The sequence below is a fragment of the Sinocyclocheilus anshuiensis genome, unplaced genomic scaffold (assembly GCF_001515605.1).
Source record: "Sinocyclocheilus anshuiensis isolate Anshui unplaced genomic scaffold, SAMN03320099.WGS_v1.1 scaffold2353, whole genome shotgun sequence".
NCBI lineage: Eukaryota > Metazoa > Chordata > Actinopteri > Cypriniformes > Cyprinidae > Sinocyclocheilus > Sinocyclocheilus anshuiensis.
In genome coordinates, this window is record NW_015554076.1 from 136189 (window position 1) to 158911 (window position 22723).

Consider the following 22723-nt stretch of genomic DNA (forward strand, 5'->3'; position numbering starts at 1 on the left):
ATAATCAGATCTGCGCTTTTATGTACACTCCAGTGTTTTATGGGTTTGCGCAGGCCAGCTAATCTTTGTTATTTTTCACACACGTTTAGAGGCCGGAGAGCCATTTTTAATGCCGTGGATTTATCAGGCCGCAACCAGATGAGGAATTTCGGGGGAGGCGATTGCCAAAAACATCTATAAAATCGAATCCTATTAAAGCGCATAAACAAGCAAACAGCGATTCCCACACACACACACACACACACACACCCCATCAGCGGAAGAGAAATGCGCCTCTTTCGCGGTAAATCACGGCTGTGTTTCTCATGTCGGTTTGATGGTTCATATGTCTAAGAGATGGATGGTATTCTCCGCCGTCTGTGTGAGATGTCACGTGAGTTTTGCAGTAGAGTAACATCTGCTGCAGCTTTCAGTGAAGAAACGACAGCACAAGACAGAAGCTGTGAGCGCACCATAAGCCAGTTTCTCGGTGCGGTGTTTGAAATAGCGATCGGAGAGTTTATATCTTCAAACCTGATAAATCTACTCGTGGGTTTTCTGACTAGAAAAACAGCAGCTCTACAGCGAATCATCCCTTCACCCCTAAATGAAAATGTGCTGAAATGTGCTCAACCTCAGACCATCCGAGATGAGTTTGCTTCTTCGTCAGATTTGGAGAAGCATTCTTATCTTCTTCTTTTTAATTTGAGTTAAAGATTATTTTATTTTGAGTACTGATGTTATTTTAGTACATCAAGTTAAACTAAATGAACATTAGAAATGCTGCCTTGGCAACTAGTTAAAATAGAATACTTAAAAAATTATAATTAAAGTGGCAATATTAGTATGGTTTTAGTTTTAGTTATTTTAACCCTCTGGTGTTTTTTATTTATTTCACTGAAGTAAATGTAATATATTTTATATTATTTATATACTTATTTGTTATATATTTGACATATTTTGTATTTTTAGGGGATTATATGATACTAAATTACATTTATTGATTAGTTATTATTTATAGTTGTATTATTTACTGAATTGTTAACCACTTTTTGAGCTTAGGCTCAAACTTAAACGGTTGTAAATCTTGAATGCTTTGGAGCACAGACTTAAGTTTGATCTCTTTTTTTTTTTAAGAAGACACTTGGCAGATTATTGCTGAATTAAAAAAAAAAGTTATTATATCAGTCATGTAATGTTTATTATTATTATTATACTATTTTTTAAATGTTATGTGAAATGTATATTTTCCAAAACATGTTAACTGTGTGAAAATCAAAGCCATAAATCTAAACAAGTTGTGTTCCAAATTTGAGGTTGATATCACTAAAATTGAGCTTTCAGTGAGATATTGTTTGGATGCAGTACCAAACATTTCCACTAGATGAAATTCACTTCACTGTCATTCTTAATGTGGTCATTTTTAACCGCAAACAGTACAAGCTTGATTATTTTTTCAGGACCATTTAACGTTTTCAAATCATGTCCATGTTTTTTTTTTTTTTGGCTCAAAGATGAATGAAGGGTTAAGTAGTGATTTGTATGGTTTTAGTTTTAGTTCATTGTGTTTTGTTAACGGTGGATTCACACAGAATCTCATGATGAGAGTCAAATGCGAGCGGCTCTTTCCATGAAGACTTTAACCCACAGCAGCCACGGTCATCGACACTTCAATTTGGAGAATCCACATGCTGAAAACCCCCAGATCAGTCTCTCTGCCGTGTGTTTCACGCCACGTGAGAGATCCTGTGCTGATGCTCAAACACCTCCAAACCTCCCGCTCATTGTTCTCTCCCATTGATCATTCCACTGCCAAACAGCACAGCATGCTGGGTCGACTCCAGACGCAGGCTTTCTGATCGTACAGGACTCCATGAGAAAGCCACGTTGCGTTAGGTGTGTTTCTGTAAATGTCCCGCTCAGGTGTGCCGTCACCTGTCACCTCACCGCGGTTACCATGGCGACACTCCTTCACCTCTGGCTGGCACGCATCAGTCCGGCCTTCTCAGCGCCGCTCACGCATGATGGGGAATGAAGGAGCGCAATTAGCCGCTTTTAATAAAGGTTAATTGTTTTCTCTCAGAATGTGATTCATGCTGTTCCTTTATGTTTGTCGTAAACAAGCCGGAAGGATTTGTCGCTTTCAAACAGCACTGCGGTCAAACTGCAGTCACACGGTACAAAGAGTGATTAAAAAACAATTACAAATTCAGATCTTGGGCATTTCCTAAGAATATTATGGTATATAAGTAAACCCAAAGCAATAAGCGAGATAACAGTAAGCTAAATATGTGTGTGTGTGTGTGTGTGTGTGTGTGTGTATCCATTTGATTTAAGATTAAGATTCTATTGAGGGCTTTTATTTTTAATTTTGAAATTATTATTATTATTATTTTGTATTATAGAATGCTGTTCCTCATTTCCATGTTACTACCCAGACACATGCGTTAGTCCATTAGTTGAGCCTGATTTTAGCCACATCCCTGGATTTCTGACCAGTAAGTGAAGACTGTCCTGCATGTCATATACTTAAATCCCATCTTTTGATTTGAAATGTGCTCAAAAAATCAACATCTTTGCATTTTAAAGCTAAAATATTATATAATAATAATAATAATATTTAAATATTATTATTTTAATATTCAAATATCAGTATTATTATTTTAATATTATTTCTGTTTAAGTATTACATATTTTTAAAATTAACTATTAATATCTACATAATATTTTATCTTCTAAAATATTTATTTTCTAAAATATTATTCTTTTGGTACAGTATGTGTAAAATTGATTTGTCACCACCGAAGCTTTATAAGTGACTAAATTTAAAGAAATAAACTCAAACAAACAATTATGAGATATTAAAGCAAAAGTGTTTAAGTCAGTTAGTTCCCCCCCCCTCCCCCAATTTTTTGTCAGTACTGTGTATTGTATAATGTGCCACCCTACCTTCGGATCTCTCTCTCTCTCTGTGTTATTCTGTTGCGTTCCCTGCTTTTATTGTGTCGTCCCGTGTTTGTCCCGGGTCGTCTGCGTTAGTGTAATGGCACCGTCACAGCGGGACATTCGCGAATGATCTGAAGCCGCTTCCTGGATGTCTGCGGCGGCCGGCGCTTCTTCATCGCTCCGCTGCCTCAGGGAGGACATTCGCTCCGAGAGGAAAATGGAATTGGCCTCAGACGGCGGAGGCCCAGATGAGTTGAGCGCCGGGGAGACTATCAATTTCACAGCGTCACAAAACAGCTCTGCGGGCGCTGGCGCAGCTCTGGCTGACTGACAGACGCGTAACGAGCTGGGGCTGTGGAGAATTCACAAACACTCACCTGGGCCCCTGGAAAAAAACAACGCTTCTGAAGGCTTGTCCAGAAAACCAAACGCTCATGCTCACAATCAGACAGTTATTCTAGGATGTGAGGCCTTTTTCCCTCTGGCCTGCTAGAAACACTCTTTAACATCAAACCACAGTGGACTCCGTTTACTTTAATACATGCTTCATTTTCTTAACAAAGAAATTGATTTTTAGCTATAACTTACACTGATAAAAATGATGTTGTGGTGAAGTAAATACTACGGAAAAACTAATATAATTTCTACATTAATTCATTTAGTTCAGGCAGGGGCAAATTTAGTGAATTGGGGGCCCCAGGCAAAATATAGGAATGGGGCCCTATAGATTTGCACACATTTTCCTAGATCAACCTTGAGGTTTCTTTTTGTTGTGATGCTTGCTGCTGCTCAATGGTGCCCCATAGTTGTGTCCAGTGTTTCTACATTTTTCATGTACAAGTTATAATGGCTTTGTAGGCCACGAAATAGCAATTGATTTACAGTTGAGATACAGGTTTTCACAAAAACAAAATAAATTATAAAATAATAAACCTCACAATTGAGCGTTTAAACCAAGGGTGAGCCAGAAGTATACATTATTATATTGATTTAAAACGGGGTTATGTGGGTGGATTTTCACATTGGTCTGAACAAAAACTACAGACTGGATTATCAAAAATGAACATTTATTCTCTGCCAGTAGGAGGCGCTTTTGGAACGTCAGAAATATTGAATGAGAAAAGTGTGAAAAAATATAGCCTATATTGAGGAGGAAAGTCCATTGATGAGTTACCAGCGTGAGCCTGTGTGCAAAAGCTGTCTAATTCTAAACTTTAAAATACATTTATTTTTAGTTATTTTAACTACAAATTTAAATAAAACTGAAAAATAATGAAAAGGCAATTATACATTTACACACCTAAGGATTATATCAACCAAATGCTGTTCCTTTATGTTTGTCGTAAACAAGCCGGAAGGATTTGTCGCTTTCAAACAGCACTGCGGTCAAACTGCAGTCACACGGTACAAAGAGTGATTAAAAAACAATTACAAATTCAGATCTTGGGCATTTCCTAAGAATATTATGGTATATAAGTAAACCCAAAGCAATAAGCGAGATAACAGTAAGCTAAATATGTGTGTGTGTGTGTGTGTGTGTGTGTGTGTATCCATTTGATTTAAGATTAAGATTCTATTGAGGGCTTTTATTTTTAATTTTGAAATTATTATTATTATTATTTTGTATTATAGAATGCTGTTCCTCATTTCCATGTTACTACCCAGACACATGCGTTAGTCCATTAGTTGAGCCTGATTTTAGCCACATCCCTGGATTTCTGACCAGTAAGTGAAGACTGTCCTGCATGTCATATACTTAAATCCCATCTTTTGATTTGAAATGTGCTCAAAAAATCAACATCTTTGCATTTTAAAGCTAAAATATTATATAATAATAATAATAATATTTAAATATTATTATTTTAATATTCAAATATCAGTATTATTATTTTAATATTATTTCTGTTTAAGTATTACATATTTTTAAAATTAACTATTAATATCTACATAATATTTTATCTTCTAAAATATTTATTTTCTAAAATATTATTCTTTTGGTACAGTATGTGTAAAATTGATTTGTCACCACCGAAGCTTTATAAGTGACTAAATTTAAAGAAATAAACTCAAACAAACAATTATGAGATATTAAAGCAAAAGTGTTTAAGTCAGTTAGTTCACCCCCCCTCCCCCAATTTTTTGTCAGTACTGTGTATTGTATAATGTGCCACCCTACCTTCGGATCTCTCTCTCTCTCTGTGTTATTCTGTTGCGTTCCCTGCTTTTATTGTGTCGTCCCGTGTTTGTCCCGGGTCGTCTGCGTTAGTGTAATGGCACCGTCACAGCGGGACATTCGCGAATGATCTGAAGCCGCTTCCTGGATGTCTGCGGCGGCCGGCGCTTCTTCATCGCTCCGCTGCCTCAGGGAGGACATTCGCTCCGAGAGGAAAATGGAATTGGCCTCAGACGGCGGAGGCCCAGATGAGTTGAGCGCCGGGGAGACTATCAATTTCACAGCGTCACAAAACAGCTCTGCGGGCGCTGGCGCAGCTCTGGCTGACTGACAGACGCGTAACGAGCTGGGGCTGTGGAGAATTCACAAACACAAAAGTGTTTAAGTCAGTTAGTTCCCCCCCCCTCCCCCAATTTTTTGTCAGTACTGTGTATTGTATAATGTGCCACCCTACCTTCGGATCTCTCTCTCTCTCTGTGTTATTCTGTTGCGTTCCCTGCTTTTATTGTGTCGTCCCGTGTTTGTCCCGGGTCGTCTGCGTTAGTGTAATGGCACCGTCACAGCGGGACATTCGCGAATGATCTGAAGCCGCTTCCTGGATGTCTGCGGCGGCCGGCGCTTCTTCATCGCTCCGCTGCCTCAGGGAGGACATTCGCTCCGAGAGGAAAATGGAATTGGCCTCAGACGGCGGAGGCCCAGATGAGTTGAGCGCCGGGGAGACTATCAATTTCACAGCGTCACAAAACAGCTCTGCGGGCGCTGGCGCAGCTCTGGCTGACTGACAGACGCGTAACGAGCTGGGGCTGTGGAGAATTCACAAACACTCACCTGGGCCCCTGGAAAAAAACAACGCTTCTGAAGGCTTGTCCAGAAAACCAAACGCTCATGCTCACAATCAGACAGTTATTCTAGGATGTGAGGCCTTTTTCCCTCTGGCCTGCTAGAAACACTCTTTAACATCAAACCACAGTGGACTCCGTTTACTTTAATACATGCTTCATTTTCTTAACAAAGAAATTGATTTTTAGCTATAACTTACACTGATAAAAATGATGTTGTGGTGAAGTAAATACTACGGAAAAACTAATATAATTTCTACATTAATTCATTTAGTTCAGGCAGGGGCAAATTTAGTGAATTGGGGGCCCCAGGCAAAATATAGGAATGGGGCCCTATAGATTTGCACACATTTTCCTAGATCAACCTTGAGGTTTCTTTTTGTTGTGATGCTTGCTGCTGCTCAATGGTGCCCCATAGTTGTGTCCAGTGTTTCTACATTTTTCATGTACAAGTTATAATGGCTTTGTAGGCCACGAAATAGCAATTGATTTACAGTTGAGATACAGGTTTTCACAAAAACAAAATAAATTATAAAATAATAAACCTCACAATTGAGCGTTTAAACCAAGGGTGAGCCAGAAGTATACATTATTATATTGATTTAAAACGGGGTTATGTGGGTGGATTTTCACATTGGTCTGAACAAAAACTACAGACTGGATTATCAAAAATGAACATTTATTCTCTGCCAGTAGGAGGCGCTTTTGGAACGTCAGAAATATTGAATGAGAAAAGTGTGAAAAAATATAGCCTATATTGAGGAGGAAAGTCCATTGATGAGTTACCAGCGTGAGCCTGTGTGCAAAAGCTGTCTAATTCTAAACTTTAAAATACATTTATTTTTAGTTATTTTAACTACAAATTTAAATAAAACTGAAAAATAATGAAAAGGCAATTATACATTTACACACCTAAGGATTATATCAACCAAAAAAAGTAACTGCGTATGTGTCCTCTACTTGGTTCATCCTCATAAATGAGTAAGCGACATTTAAAACAATTATAAACATATAATACACACTGTTTCTCAATATTTAATTACAGCTTCAGATGTATAATATTTTCATCTCCTTCAAGCAGGATACACAAAAAACACGTTCAACTCAGACCAGGGGCGTCTGCAGGATTTCTTTTGAGGGTATGCACAGAGTTTTTTTTTGATGGATGTCTAAAATATAAAAATAAGGAAAAGCCTAAAACAGGCCCGATTATAATTTGCGTTTTATTTTATAATTCCGTACAATTAAAAAAATAAAACACAAATTATAATGGCATATGTGTAACACTTTGTCCTATAATTGTATAGCTGCTTTTTCTGATTTTTATGTTGCTCTGTTCTGAATACCTTAAAATTTAAAGGACTTGCTGCAAAGCAATTTTGTATGATATGGTAATTATTTATTATTATTTTTTATCCATGCAGCAAATGCTTTAAAATTACTTTATTGCATTCCAGAAGCTTTAAATGTACTTTTCACTATAAATTTTACGGGTAGCTTGAATGTAAAACATTGTCATGAATTCGTTGTATTCCCGTTTGTAAAACAGCCAACAAATGAATTGTTGTAGGCTAACCCGATCTCCTGAACGTGCGTATAGCACGATTTTCTGCTTCTATTTGGCGTAATATTACTATGCAGAAGTTGACTTTCAGGTCAGTCTGAGCGCTCATGGTGCTCACAGTGCCGTACACCTGCAGGCGCCACTGACTCGGACGGCTGTCGTGGTAATAAACACCGTAAACAGCAACCGTTCACGTGTCAGCGCTTAATGCGCATATCCTATATGAGAAGCATTTTAGAGGGCCCTTGGCTTTTGGGGGCCCAAGGCGGTCGCCTACCTTTGCCTAATGGGTAAGTCCGCCCCTGAGTTCAGGCAAGATTAAAAAAAGGAGTAAATTCTATATTAGTGCTTAATATAATATTGTAGAAATTACAGTTTGAACTTATTAGTATTTACTTGGAATTGTTTGTGATGTTCACGAGGATTTTTAAAGTAAATATCAAAGTGATGATCCTGTTTTTCCCATCATGCACTGGGGCATGAATAATTAGTAAGGTTACATTTTTCACTGTTTACATTCTTCATTGTGTGTCGTGTACCAAGTATTGAGGTCTTTGTGTAACTATTACTATATATTATCTGAAAAGGATCACAAGCTGTCTATTTGCTTGCTTGCATGCTTGTAAGTGAACCACATGCTTTAACAGCATGATTTTTTTCTGTGCTATATTGAGTACAGTTTACAAACCGTGACTGAGTGAAATGTGCTTGAGTATTGCAGAGTTAACATAAAATAATTAAGTAGAAATTACTCATCAAACTCTAGCTGGCCATGTTAAATTTACTTTTTTGTTGCTAATTTTACATAAATTAAGTAGACTTACTTAATTCTATACTTTACTATAAATTTTATTTTAAAAAAGTTTTTTTTTTATTGTATTTGTTTGTTTTTTCAGTGTATAAAAGGTTAAAGACATTTTTGAAAACAATACCGTTCTTGTCTCTGTGTAAACTACAAAAAAAGTGAAATTTTGAAAACAGTGACTTCATGCGTATTGTGTTCAGTCTACCGGAATATGTAATATCGCAGGCACGTAGTGTTTTTTCACAAACTGACATCGCCACCTACTGGCCTGGCATGCATAATACAGCCTTTTCAGTCGCTTTCGCAGTCGTAGTCGCCTTTGCAGTTTTAGTACATTCATTTCATGTAAACATACCCTTGGTTTCTCACAGTACTAAATACCAATGAAATCTGTTTCACACAGAAATACGTCAGATTACATACGTGTGTGGCGAATGCTGCTTGATTGTGGATATTAAAGTGTTTGCGTTCAGACATGGTCAAATATTTGCAGCTCATCAAACTCAATCCGTGAGCATTTCTGCAGCCAGTATATACGTACATCGCAGGAGCTTTATTCCTAATTATCATTCTGTCCAGGCTTCCAGAAAAAGCCTGATAGGGTTCCAGCAGGGCGACTATCAGCTGAAATTATCCCGAACTCCAAACTGCCTCTGACTGTCACAGAAAATAAAAAGATCAGCTCTTGACATCTTATTTGAATTAGAGGCTGATTCTCTCGCTGCAGGGAACAGCAGGAACTGTGACGTTCCCACTCGATTTTCCATGCACTATCCTGGTGAAATGCACTTTTCTCATTACAGCAGGTTTATGACAGGAGTCCTCGATGGCGGTCGAGCGGCGTATTGCGGGTTCTCCAGCTAAACCTGCTCTGAACGCTGAGTTGCCACATCTGCTCCTGTTATAATGGATTTGCTTGCCGTTAAGAGGCCGCGGGTCTCGGGGGAAACGGCAAAGAGTTTAACGCCGCTCACTTTCTGCTGCTCTGGTGATTTATTTCGATTAGGCTGATGAAGTCTTCGCTGTTGCCAGCCCGGAATAATCGACTCGTGTGCCCGGAGGTCAAAGTGAACGGCACAGGCTTTATGCAGGGCTGCAGCGCTCAGGTGAAAAGAGCTTCACGAGAATATTACCAAACACTGCACAACGTCACGTGACGCTTGAATCGATACGAACTGACTGCAGCTTCACGAGCGTGATGGAGTCAATTCAACATCAACACAAACCACAGACATCTATGGAAGCTTGTTTCCACCACGGAAGGAAATAAATAAAAAAAATATATATATATACTAAATGTAATTGCAAAAGTTATAAAAAAAACCTTACAATTCTTTTCTTTTTTTCAGAAAATAAAATAAATGAATAACATAATTCTGTAGAAAAAAAATTGCGAAATCTAGATATCCAAGAAAAATTCAGAATTGTGAAATGTTAACCCAGAATTCTGAGAAAAAGTCAAAATTGTAAGATTCAAAATTGTATGAATTCAGGGGGGGGAAACTGTCTTTTCACCAATGTCATCTAAGTATGAAAATAAAAAGCACTCCATTCATTCAGAAAAAAAAAAAAATGAAATCAAATCAAATCAAAAACAGTTTACATTTACATCTAATCAGAGGTAATTTCATGATTCTTTTTTTAACAAGCCATTTTTTCTTTACAATTGAATTGAATTAATTTCAGTCTATGCATCCAGATGTGAGAGTAACAGGGAGCTTAGAAACACCACGTGTACGTTTGCGCTCGTGACGCTTCAGTCTTTCAATGGGGGAAGAAGAGACGCTTCGAAATCACCTGCTAAAGATGCTCTTTTTTTCAGCAACCGATTTGCTTTTCCTTTCTCTTATTTTTTTCTCTCTCTCTTATTACTTGGGTAGTCTCTTTTCTGTGTTATTTACATACACACCAAGTGAAGTCTGAAGGAGATTCGTACAGTCGGGTTCAAGTAAAATCCGTAATGGGTGCGGAATCAGTAGGGCAGTGCATAGAGATAAAGAGATACAAAGTGCAATTCTTCCTACTCGCCCCCACTGCAGTTGAACTCATGCATATCAAATAAGATCCAGAACAGGGAAAGAAAAGCCGACGTGGAGCACATTGAAGCGCTGAACACTAGGTGGCGCTGACAGTTACGCAACGGCTGCCTGTTGCTCGACATATGATGATGAAAACATCCGAAATCTACAACAGAAAGAGTCAAAACAATAAAACGTTTTCTCTATTTGAAACAAGAAAGGGGAAAAAAGCATCTGGAATGCACATCCACAAAGCCAGTGAGGTTCAAGTGTTGAATCGTAATATTCTAGCTGCGAAATTCGCACGAGAAAATACTTAGTAGCTAATCGCCAAGAGCTTTGCAGGATTTTCAGGGTCTTTCGTTTATTTTGGCGTTTATTTGACACCATTTTCCGCCACCGATGACTGAAAACAACAGGGAATTTGACGCTAAAGCTTGGTCTTTAAAAGACGTAATTAATTCGTCTCGGAGCCATTTGGGAACTCTAACGATTAACTATAAAAGAAATGACTTAACAGTATCGGGCCTGACGGTTATCAAACACTTTCTTTTTCGTACCCTTGTCGTTTTTTTTTTTTTATCTGAGACAAATTAAGGCCACAGAAAATTAAACAGTAATGATGGAATTACGTATTTGCATATATAATTTCATAGAATATAAATCCGTACGCGTGGGAAATCAATCGATAAATACTCGTACATGAACTACTTAAACTATACACGTCGTTAAATGAATATCGTAGAAAAGAACAGGCATAAATATAAGGCACTCTAAATGCAAAAGAATGAACACGTGGACATCTTCGTACCTGTGGCCTAACAGATGCACGACGATGACCTTTGACCCATGAGCTCGTGAACATGACGACGATCGCCCCGTCCTCGTTAAACCGACGCAAATCAAACCCTCCGGCCGTAAAACGTCTAGTTATTGCACAAGAAAAGATCGTCCGTCCTGCTGATGTGCATTCCAGCGGAAAACCCACCATCATTCCCATATATTATATCATCTATATATCTATATTTTGTGAATATACATTTCGAGGTTATATAAATAAAGAATTTATTAATATCTCTCTCTCTCTCTCTCTGCTTATAGAAGAACTGAGATATCTTCTAACCTTTATACTCTGCCCACCCCATGATTCAGCGTGTGTGTTTCAAACAAAACGCCACAAACCATCAGCAAAACGATGAATGAAGGAGGGCACATCGGTGTGAACGTCAGGACATACATGAACATACCCTAACCCTAACCCATACAAAGACATGAGAAAAAACGGTCAGTCTAGGCTGATTTCTGTCATAAAAGAGAGGAAAACATCACGAAATGTGAAACAAAAGCTGGTATGCGTTATCGGTGTGGTTGATTGCGTGTCGTAGTTATTACTTCAGCTCTGGTCGTTTAGTCTTCTTCGATGATGGCGATGGTGATGATGATGATGGTGGTGGTCGTGATGAAGTCTCCTCTCTTCATCAGTGACGTATCTCCTCGTATTGATTGTGGAACAAAACAAATTCTCTTTACACTGTGTCTCGAACTCCCCGTCTCACAGCGTCTGTGTTCGTTGACTCCTGTGATTCATGATGATTCATGAATCCTCGAAGCAGCGATTATTCCGCACTTCACAGTCTAGATTCACCTGTCTGAAATTATTATTATTATCATTATTACTATTTATTCATTCATTATTTACTTTTTGAAATCAGATCGGGGTGATTTTTCTTGGTCCACCTGGATATTTGTCTTTTTATTGTCGTTTGTAAGTATTTCTAGGTTTACGTTGCACATCCAACATGTAATCGAAGAGTTTAAGTTCTTTTCACAAGCAGGTATTTATGGCTCAGAAGAATTAAATGACCGCTGGATGTCCGATGGCCGATCCGTCTCCCTGACAGCGGGACGAAGATCTTATGTTGCATAGTGGTCGAAGCTCCCGAGATACTCCAACCCAGCTCTGTAACAAAACTGGTACTGATCCTGAGAGACAGAGACAGAGAGACGGGTCAGATCTGTGCCAAACATTCAGTCGGATCAGATGTGTGTGTTCATTTATCTTAAACCTGCACAACTAACTCATCTAGACGTTTCAATGGGGATTTAATACAAACTTTAATATATGTAGGACATTATTCAGAAAGGTAACAGGGTTGATGGTAACAGAATGGAAAGTTTTATAGTTTTATTTGACAGTTCATTACAAAGATTATTCATTGCTGATATTTCTACATATATAACTTTTTAAATTATGAACTATTTACTATATAAAATCATGGTAACAGGGTTGACTTTTGAAGATAATCTTTTCAAAAGAATGCAAAAGAAAAACTGAATGTGCATTTGTAATGTACTTCAAATCTTAAAAGTATATTTAAACAAATAAAAAATTGTGCCTGCAGATAATATAATATTACTGAAATAAAATGTCACTTAAAAGGGACATCGGATTAAATTTTCACTTTTTTATTTTTATTCATTTATTTTTTGCATTTAGGTGTCTGGTGTGTCTGCCAGCTCAAAAAAGAAAAGAAAACACGCAGCCAGTTCGTTTTGGGCTGTCTGAGTCTGAGACTGTGTCATCCAGCGAGCTGTTTCAATCTGTTTCTACGTAGATAGCTAGCTATTGGAATCAGAACACCTCCAAGCCGTATATTCATGTGTCTTGTGTCAACGCCCCACAGAAGAGAGGGGCGGGGTCAGCAGCAGCTCATTATCATTTAAAGAGGCATGCACCAAAACAGCTCGCTGTGAACAGAGCTGTCCTTGACAAAGTAAAAAGGGTGCTGTTTTACACGATTATTGAGGAATTTTAACCAAAGTATGTTACAGACATTTCATGAAGACCCTGAAGTATCATTCCAACTAGTGGAAACTGGGCATTCGATGTCCTCTTAAAGTGACTTAAAGAGAGACACTTTCATGACTGTGTTTCTAAAGTACACTTTTAAAAAATGACCTTTGTAATAATGTCAAATTAAAGTTTTACTTTAAAGTTCATTTTAAATCATTGTGTTTTAATAATCATTTGTGGTGTTTTAAAGAAGTACACTTATTTTGATGTGTTGACAAACATACTAAAGCACATGAAAAACTCGAGTGTGTTATTCAATTTCAAGTTAATATATTTTAAATGCACTAAATTTAAACTTCATCATTACAAATATATATATATATATATATATATATATGACATACATGTAGGGCTGGTTGATAAAACAATAACGATAATTATCGCAATATAATTTTCCTCGATAAAATGATAAGGTTCATTTCAATAAAACTCAGTCACAATAATTAAATTTCACCATATAAAAACGAGGTTGTTACAATGTTTACAGATTTTCCTGTTTTTGATAATAAACATAAATATGAATCTGCATCCAAACTCAAGCTACTGTCAAATGTGCATTTAAAAGAAACAAAAAAAATGTAATATTAATATTGCAGCCTGCACTGCAAACTGTGTTGAAGATAGTCGTCACACAAACCTGTTTCATGATTTGAAACAATATCACTCATTAGAATATGCAGAAACTAAGAAATTCATTTTTCTATTAAGATCTTTATTTTGTTAAGGAAAAATGACTAGAAAATTGTAAAGAATTCAAAAACGTGAAGTGTTTGTCATGTTCTGAACATAAAGAGAAGTTTAAAACCACAGGTAATGGTCTGGTTTGTACAACCTTTCACTTAGGAGCAAGTCCTACTTAAGCGGGGCAAAAACACTGTAAAGTTCAGCTAATTGCATTCAATATAAATGTAAACTACAATACATATTCGTTTAATTGTAATTAACATGATGACACAACTAAGTGTCTGAAAACATTACATTCAGTTCACGCTTAAATATATTATTAAAAATAAATAAACAAATAATACACTAAAGAGTACTTCTTTTCCACAAAGAGAAAAAGACGAGCTTGTCCTAGGAGAACTTACATCTTAAAAAATTATTATGTTGAAGTTTTTTTCTTTGGTTTTAAATGTATAATTATAGTACATCATTTAATATGGGACACATATGATGGTAACAGGGTTGATGCATGACTTCATTTTGCTCCCTTTCATGGGAACTTCGAACTGCGTCCTCTAGGGGTCGCTATGGGGAACGCATTCGTCGTGACCCGTGTCTGAAGCATACATTGATTTTACATAATGCATCGTTAACTACAATCTAAAAAAAATTGAGATAATAAAGACAAAATGGTAAATTATATGGTCATATATTTAGTTATATAATAAATATATTGATATAAAAGGAAGCTGGGAGAAGACAAAATGTGTGAGAAAAATCCATCCATTTATCCATTGGGAAGTGTATATGACAGGTGGTAAAAATGAACAATTCCAATGACATTATTATCATTATTATTACATGTCAACGCAAAATCTTGAAGACAATTTGGAATAACGTGCACTGATGAATCGCTCACAACAGGAGCAGCAACATCAGTTCAGAAAGCAAACGCAGTGTATTTCATGATGATAATCTAGTTTCCTAAATGAAGCCGCATGAATTTAGGCAGAAAGAAGCCATAACGTTTGAAACACAATCTCTTGGTGAAGCACATGTAACGTGACATCCTCTGAACGGCTTTATGGGTTTCTCGGTGAATTCACGGATGCGCGGCTCCTCTCGTCTCCATAGCAACACATCAACCCGGCTCTAATGCCGCGCTTTTGTGTCAGGTGTCTGCGAGGTGAAAGCAGGGATTGTGTTGCGCCGAGTGTGAGATTCGAGCCTCATCACCTCGCTGTCCGCATTGATCGCAGAAAATAATTTCCCCCATTGACGCTGGGAAAGGCCATTGTGCGGGTTAGCTGTGAAACTGCTTATCTGAACCAATTTGCATGGCTAAACAGAAGGGTTTGTCGTTATAAATGAGAACGAGCGTTTGCGGGCCGAACAAAGCCGAGCGTCCGTTCGTTCCGTCACAAACTCTTCAGACTAAAATCATAGAGGACATCTGAAAGTCCAATCACTAACCTGACCTGGGGTGCGTTTCCCGTACAACGACGTAACTCACTGATTAACCGCCATAGAACGATGCATTGTTGTGGAAACTAACTAGCCAGTCACGACAGAAAATAATTTCCCCCATTGATGCTGGGAAAGGCCATTGTGCGGGTTAGCTGTGAAACTGCTTATCTGAACCAATTTGCATGGCTAACCAGAAGGGTTTGTCGTTATAAATGAGAACGAGCGTTTGCGGGCTGAACAAAGCCGAGCGTCCGTTCGTTCCGTCACAAACTCTTCAGACTAAAATCATAGAGGACATCTGAAAGTCCAATCACTAACCTGACCTGGGGTGCGTTTCCCGTACAACGACGTAACTCACTGATTAACCGCCATAGAACGATGCATTGTTGTGGAAACTAACTAGCCAGTCACGACTGTTTCCCGAACACGGTCGCATATCCGTCGTTTGAACCACATTAGTTCAACAATTTAGGGCCGTTGTTAATGACGTCACGCGCATGAGGTGGAGTAATAACTTCAGCTAATTAATTGATTCGAGATCTCTGAGATGCTGCTGTACTGAACATGGCACCTGATGACTAATTTACTATATTTTGTTCCCCGTCATTTTGCTTTATTTGATGTTAGATTCATCGCGGGTTTCGTCTTACGTCATACTCCGAGGTTCCCTCGGCGCTAACTGAGGACGCGCTAAAATATATATCGATTACAATATATTTAAATAGAATGGAAGATATAGATTGTACTGCATGTTAGCTTGCTTATTGTGCCCAAAAGCATAATTTATTTAAGTCCATATATCTTACTAACAAGAAACTATGCTTCTAACCACAGGTGGAGAGCTGTAGTTCCTACCACACAAGTTTGCGACGCTGTTTGCGAATGTTCGTTTCAACTATGGTTTCGGGAAACACCGAATCGTTGAATTATGTTGGTAACGACGGAACTTGCGACCATAGTTGGCTAACGATGCTTTTGGGAAACGCACCCCTGGACATTATTCGCTGTAATGTGCTGTTTTAATCTGTGTTTTACATCCTGACTGTGAAGAAGTGAGAACGGTTACGTACTTCAGTCTGGACCATCGCCGGCCGCTGTGTTCTCAACATCTTGACCGTCTGGAAGATGTCCACCACTCCTTCATAGCGCATGCGCTCCAGAACGATGCTGAGCGTGATGAAGATGCCCGTCCTGCCCACGCCAGCACTGCGGATCAATCACAACACAACCCGTCAGCTGGAGCTTTGATATTCCAAACCATAACATGTGATCAAAGTTGACTGAGTCTAACCTGGATGTAAAGCGACTTATTTATAATATTTTGCTAATTGCAGGCAAAACCATTGTTATTTCAAGCACTGGTCAACTTTGCTTTCATATCACGTCTTCTATCAGCATTAGAGGAAAGAAAACATCCAACATTTTTTTTTGCACTTTATTTATTTGCGTCTGTAGATTTCAATTCCAATCCATATCTTTAAAGAGTTTTTTCTCCAGTTCAGCAGCACTTACACACACTGAAACTTAGAGCTTTATTTCCGTCTATATTCTGAAGGTTTTTACTGAGGGGTTTGTTCATATATCATTCACACTGATTTATACGACATTTTAATTCCTAAAAACATTAACTTATTAACTGACATCAACAAAAATGAATAACTGCTGTAGAAATATATTGCTCATTAGTGCTAGCTAATTCATTAACTAATGAGGGAAGTTAGATATAAACTTATAGTAAAGTGTTACCAATATTTTGTGTTCATTAATTCTATATTGAGTAACAGTGTTGAGTGGTTGAGCTTAATAAATACAGTCAACACTGTTTTGTGTAAAAATTGAGAAAAATTGAATTAAATCATGTATTCGTCTTTCTGTCAGAACAAATGATCAAACGATGTCACTTCCTGTGGGTGTAACAATTTCAAGTAAAGTATTTTATGTAATGGCGGACAATCAAGTGGTAACAGGGTTGAGGGTTATTCATTTATTTTTATTTTTTTTTTACTGCAATTAATTAAATGTCAACTGTGACGTTGTGTGCTTGTAATTGTTTGACCCAGAGACTTCTGAGGTCACAATCACAACCTCATGGGAGGGATAAAGACATCTGATGTGTTTAAATCAGCTTTTCATGCTGAATTATTTGCTTTTGGATAATATTTAGTTCACAGAACAAAAGATGAGTGTTTCACCATATTCATGAACAGTGGCATCTGCTCTGCTCTGTTTTTCTCGCACAGACTCGTGTCTTTCTTACCTACAGTGGACCGATATGGGTCCGTCCTGACCAAACTGCTCTTTTGTTTTATGCACTTGGCCGATGAAGTCGATGAAGCCTTCTCCTGATTTTGGCACGCCTTGTTCTGGCCAGTCTGTGAACTGGAACTGCCTGACGGTCCTTGACTGTCCGTCCTGAAAGCAGAGAGAGAGAGACGGATGAGAATAAAAGAGCTGCGGCTGCTCTCTGACGCGTTACACGAATCCATTACATTCACATTTACGTGCGAGAGACAGACGCCGCGCTTGTCAAACCGATGACGAGTACATGACGCATCCTGAACGAGTCTGAGAAGCTCAAGAAACAACAATAGTTAAGAAACGGCATGTTGATACTAAACTGATGCCTCAGTGCCAGCGAGATATATTACTGTTCAAAAGGTTGGGGTCAGAAAGATTTAATTTATTTGAAAGGAACAATACTTTTTTTATTCTGCATTATTTACGCATTAAATTGATCAAGAGTGACAGTAAAGACATTTATAATTTAACAAAAGATTTATGTTTCAAACTTTCTATTCATCTGTGAATCCTGAAAAATAAAATGTATCACAGTTTCCACAAAAATATTGTGCAGCAACTGTTTTCAACATTGATAATAATCAGAAATGTTTCTTGAGCAGCAAATCAGCATATTAGAATGATTTCTGAAGATCATGTGACACTGAAGACTGGAGTAATGATGCTGAAAATACAGTTTTGATCACAGAAATAAATTACACTTTAACAGATATTCACATAGAAAACAGCTGTTTTAAATTGTAATAATATTTTACATTTTTAATGTATTTTTTTATCAAATAAAGGCAACCTTGGCGAACAGAAGAGACTTCTTTCAAAAATATTCAAAAAATCTTAATTATTCAAAATTTTTGAACAGTAGCATATGATTAGAGCAGCAAGGGAAGGAAAAGGATCACATATATATGGTGATATATGGTATTTACATGGTATCAGCACAGTAGTTTTGGGTGTTTTTCTGTTTTGAGCTCCAGCCGCCCACGGCTCAGAAGCGTGTCGTTTCACCTGAGCGTGTGAATGAGTGACTCCAGACACTAAATCCTCTGATGTGGGCGGCTGAAAAGCTCCTGACGAGAAGCTCAGAGAGTTCGCATTTCTTTAGTGATTTTGTATATCCCAGATAAGCAACGTGAGAGAGAGAGAGACAGATATAAAACGGCAGGAATGCGTGAGTGTTTATCAGAATAAATGCTGTGATGGAATTAGAGGCCTGTGTGCTTTACTCAGACTGAATATGCATTATAATACACAAATCACAGAGCAGAGGATGGCCGAGGGTCTGGTGTCTCACCCGTGCGTCTGTCACTTTAAACTCTCGCAGGATGTACTGCGGCATGTTGTATTCAGCCATTGGATCCACCACAAAGTACTGATATCTGGCTGAACGCTCTGCTGGCCAGTACTGATGGCACTTTTCCTGATGGACAGACACAATACATCAGTCATGCGACTGCCAAAATACAACCAGAATGCAAAAAGCATCAGCACAAATACCAGCACTGAGAGGAATAATCGTTAACACTGGGGTTTCAGCAAAGAGAAAAATGAATAAAATGAGCACCAAATCTATTTGAAAGAAAATCACGCTGCTGTTTTCTCAACAGTGGCACATGAGATCATGAAGTTTGAGGAAATGTCTTGGTGTTCTTTCAAAATCTGGATATTACATTCAGTCACAGCCGAAAAAGTATCAGCCTAAAAGTGCAAAATGATCTGGAGTCATCAAATTAAACCAACAACCATGGATGACTGAAAAATTAATGTTTACAGACCGTTCAAAACGGTTAACAAATTTGAGGTTAAAATTAAAAAAAAAAAAAAAGTGACCATTTTGAGTTTGGACTCTACAGCGTTAATATGTAAATATTCTTAATAAAAAGTGTACATTTACTTCTACACTGTAAAAAAGACAAAAAGAGAAGTTGTAAATCAAATCTGAAAAGATTATTGGAGCACATTTTATAAGAAAATACTATTTTTGACATCCTACTACAAAATTTCATATTTAATTCAAATGCAATTTCTGATTGAAATGCATTTCTATACCATTTTTTCAGTGTACTTTCTTCAGCAATAAATAAACAAATAAAAAGGATATAACAATGCATAATCTACCACAGAACACCACTGTTAAGACAGACCTTAAATCTTTTATCTAAAATTAAGTTTTGTTTTTTTTTGTTTGTTTGTTTTCCGCCATTGGCAAATAATGTCGTCCTGTTGTAAGCACATTTAGTCTGGGTGTGATGCAGATGTAGATGTAGAACACTCACTCTGCCCATCTCTCTGAGTTTGGTCAGCATCACGACGATGGTGGAGTTGTGTTACCACAGCATCCTCCAGAAGTCTTCTGTGGTTTCAGCTAAAGGACCCTGCGTGGCGATGTAAGCCTTCTGTTGCCTGACACACAGCGAGAGACACATGTTTAGCTTCACGGTCACAAACGCACACAGACGGACAGATCCGGGCTCTTCTGCTAACCTGTATCCGTCGATGAAGCTGGCGTTGATGTAGTCGGAGCCCTCGACTCCTCTGATTGGCTGCAGACAGACGCGCGTGGACTCGTAGGGCATGATGTTAACCAGTCTGTTCTTGAATTTGTTGCAGGGCAAATTGGCACTGATGAACCGTGAGGTGTGAGCTTTTGTGTTCGCTAACCGCTGCAAGAAACAAAAATCATAAACAGCTTTAAAAAAAAAAAAAAAAAGCGAAAGTTTGTCTAGACATGTTGACTTGAAAACAGGAGTTATTGAAAGTTTGAAGGCCTTGTGAATATTTGGACAGACAGTCAGTCAGATATACTGAAATTCAGACAGAAAGAAAAAAAGACAGAAAGATAGACAGACAGAAGGACAGATATAGAGATAGACAGACAAACTGATAACTAGTCAGATAGACAGACAGATGGTCAGATAGATAGTCTGACAAAAAAACAGACAGACAGACAGACAGATAGATAGATAGATAGATAGATAGATAGATATATAGATGTTGCTGTTGCTGTTAAACCAGAATAAACACACACAGTGTTTCACTGGGGCGGATGTTTAATGTCTTTAACTGTCTTGAACTTGGTCATGAAAACAAGAGAGCAAAGCAAATGTGGTTTACTTTGAAACAAGCGAGCGCAGTAATGGTTAGCGCTAGCGTGAGAACGGCACAGGGGTCTCTGGGTTCCTGCAGGAGAAACCACAGGCCCCACACTGTCTCTGCGGCCGAGTAAAGAGCGCTGTTTGATTCGCTCCAGCATGGCGTCGATGACGATGAAGCAGCCGGTCCGACCCACGCCGGCACTGTTAGGCACAACAGACAACAGAAACGAGGGCAAAGGTTTGGTGAAGTTTGTGTTCAGGCACTTTGATACATTTTTGTTTCTTACATGCATGCAATCTGTGAAATCAATGGGACTCTCTTTGCATTTCTGTCTTGAAGGCGGAACAGTCAAACAGTATTCAATGGCAGAGATTCTGGAGCGGATGAACATGGCATACACCTGTGCTCGCTATCAGAGGAAAACAACCCCTCCATTTAGCCTCTCACCCTCTCTAACCTCCATCTACAGACTCTAAAAGCCTCCATCTACTTTCCTCTTTCCATCACTTTGAAGAGGCCAAAGCTTTGCTAACTTCTTGAAGTGCAGCCGTTGACGTCAACCACAGGCACTTCTCCATTAAACACCTGAGATCAGAGCCCTTCATTACGACCAGAGCTCCACAAACGCTCACATTAGCGCTCTTCCTGCACGAAGACGTGAGCGAGAGAGAATTCTTAATCAACGACGCTCTTAAGCCAATGAACACCAGCTCTACCGCACACAGAACTTCCACCAACACACATTTAAAGTCTCCAAAACCCATTTTGAGGAGGACCTGGCATGTAGATCCTTCACAAAGTCAGACAGCAAAATAATTCCACTCTTTTAGGCCGAACTAAGTTCCTAATGAGTCTGAAGATCTCGATTAGCTGGACCAGGTGTGTTTGATTCGGGTTGGAGCTAAAGTCTGCTGGACTGTGGCCCTCCAGGAAGCAACCTCACATGTATCATTCACAGATAAGACAAACCCAGAATGCACTGCAGCAAGCATGAATCCATCCACTCACATTTACACACAATTGAGTGTCTCCGATTCACCTGTGCTGCATGTCTTTGTGTTTGAGTTGCGGTGGAAACCAAAGCCTCATCCAAGAACTAACCAAGACAAGCCTTGCTTAGCTTCCACCATCAGTATAGTTCAATCTAATTAAAAGGGTCTGTTTTACTAAATATTTGTGTTGCACATTGTTCATCAGCTGAATATAATTTTAAAAGTGTGATTTCTAGACTGGGAAATGTCATGGAAGTGAATACAATCTAATATCTTTAGATTTTAGGCATTTTTAATTATATTATTATTATTAGTAGTAATAGTAGTAGTATTTAAATATTATTATTATTATTTATAGTTTTCTTAAATTGGGGTATTTTTGTATAAATTCTGTCCTTTAAACTATTTGAACTGAATGACTGAATTGTTTTCAGGACAAGAGCATTTTTCATCAACTTCAGAGCAAGTTGTCACATTTTTATTGCGGAATGTTTTCACATGTGCTTGAATTATAACGTATTAATTACCATTTTTATTTGCTAAAACAATGGTTTGGTATGATTTTTGTACATAACCGTTTACCCTTTTTTTCCTTTAATTGTTTGGTGTTTCAAGATGGGATGTTGTCACAAAAGGTCAACGTGTTAAATGGACAATATTTTGAGGGGGCAATAATAGTGGAAAAGTTTGGAGATGTTGTAGCCAAGAAAAAACTGCCTACAGTACTTTCATAAAATAAACCACTGCTACTAGCAAGGCTTCATTTCCTATTTGTAAAATCAGTGTCTTTGTTTTGATTTTAGGGGTGAAATATGATGAGGACGTGTTCTTGACAGGTTTCATGAGAAATACTTCTGAAATCACTGCCACTCAAGAACCCTCCGTCTGTCCGTCCAGTGACCTCTCTGACATTCAATCATGCGCTTGGATGGACTTTCTCTTTTGTTGCAATAACGGCTGACTTCATGCACATCGCCGGCGACCCGCGGGTTACAGGTGACAGCGGTAAACGCCCTCTTTACAGCCTCACAC

At 38.2% G+C, this 22723-nt stretch overlaps 1 protein-coding gene across 1 annotated transcript in view; it reads right to left on the reverse strand.

Annotated features, from left to right (window-relative positions):
* Positions 1–10145: 10145 nt before the first annotated feature.
* Positions 10146–22723, reverse strand: part of LOC107668998 (receptor-type tyrosine-protein phosphatase delta-like) — a 360739-nt gene continuing 348161 nt past the window's right edge. Inside the window, 7 exon segments of the mRNA XM_016461088.1 lie at positions 10146–12307; positions 16379–16514; positions 17566–17720; positions 18898–19023; positions 19880–20006; positions 20088–20266; positions 20797–20899. Of these exon segments, the coding sequence (XP_016316574.1) occupies positions 12239–12307; positions 16379–16514; positions 17566–17720; positions 18898–19023; positions 19880–20006; positions 20088–20266; positions 20797–20899 (895 nt within the window). The 3' untranslated portion in view covers positions 10146–12238.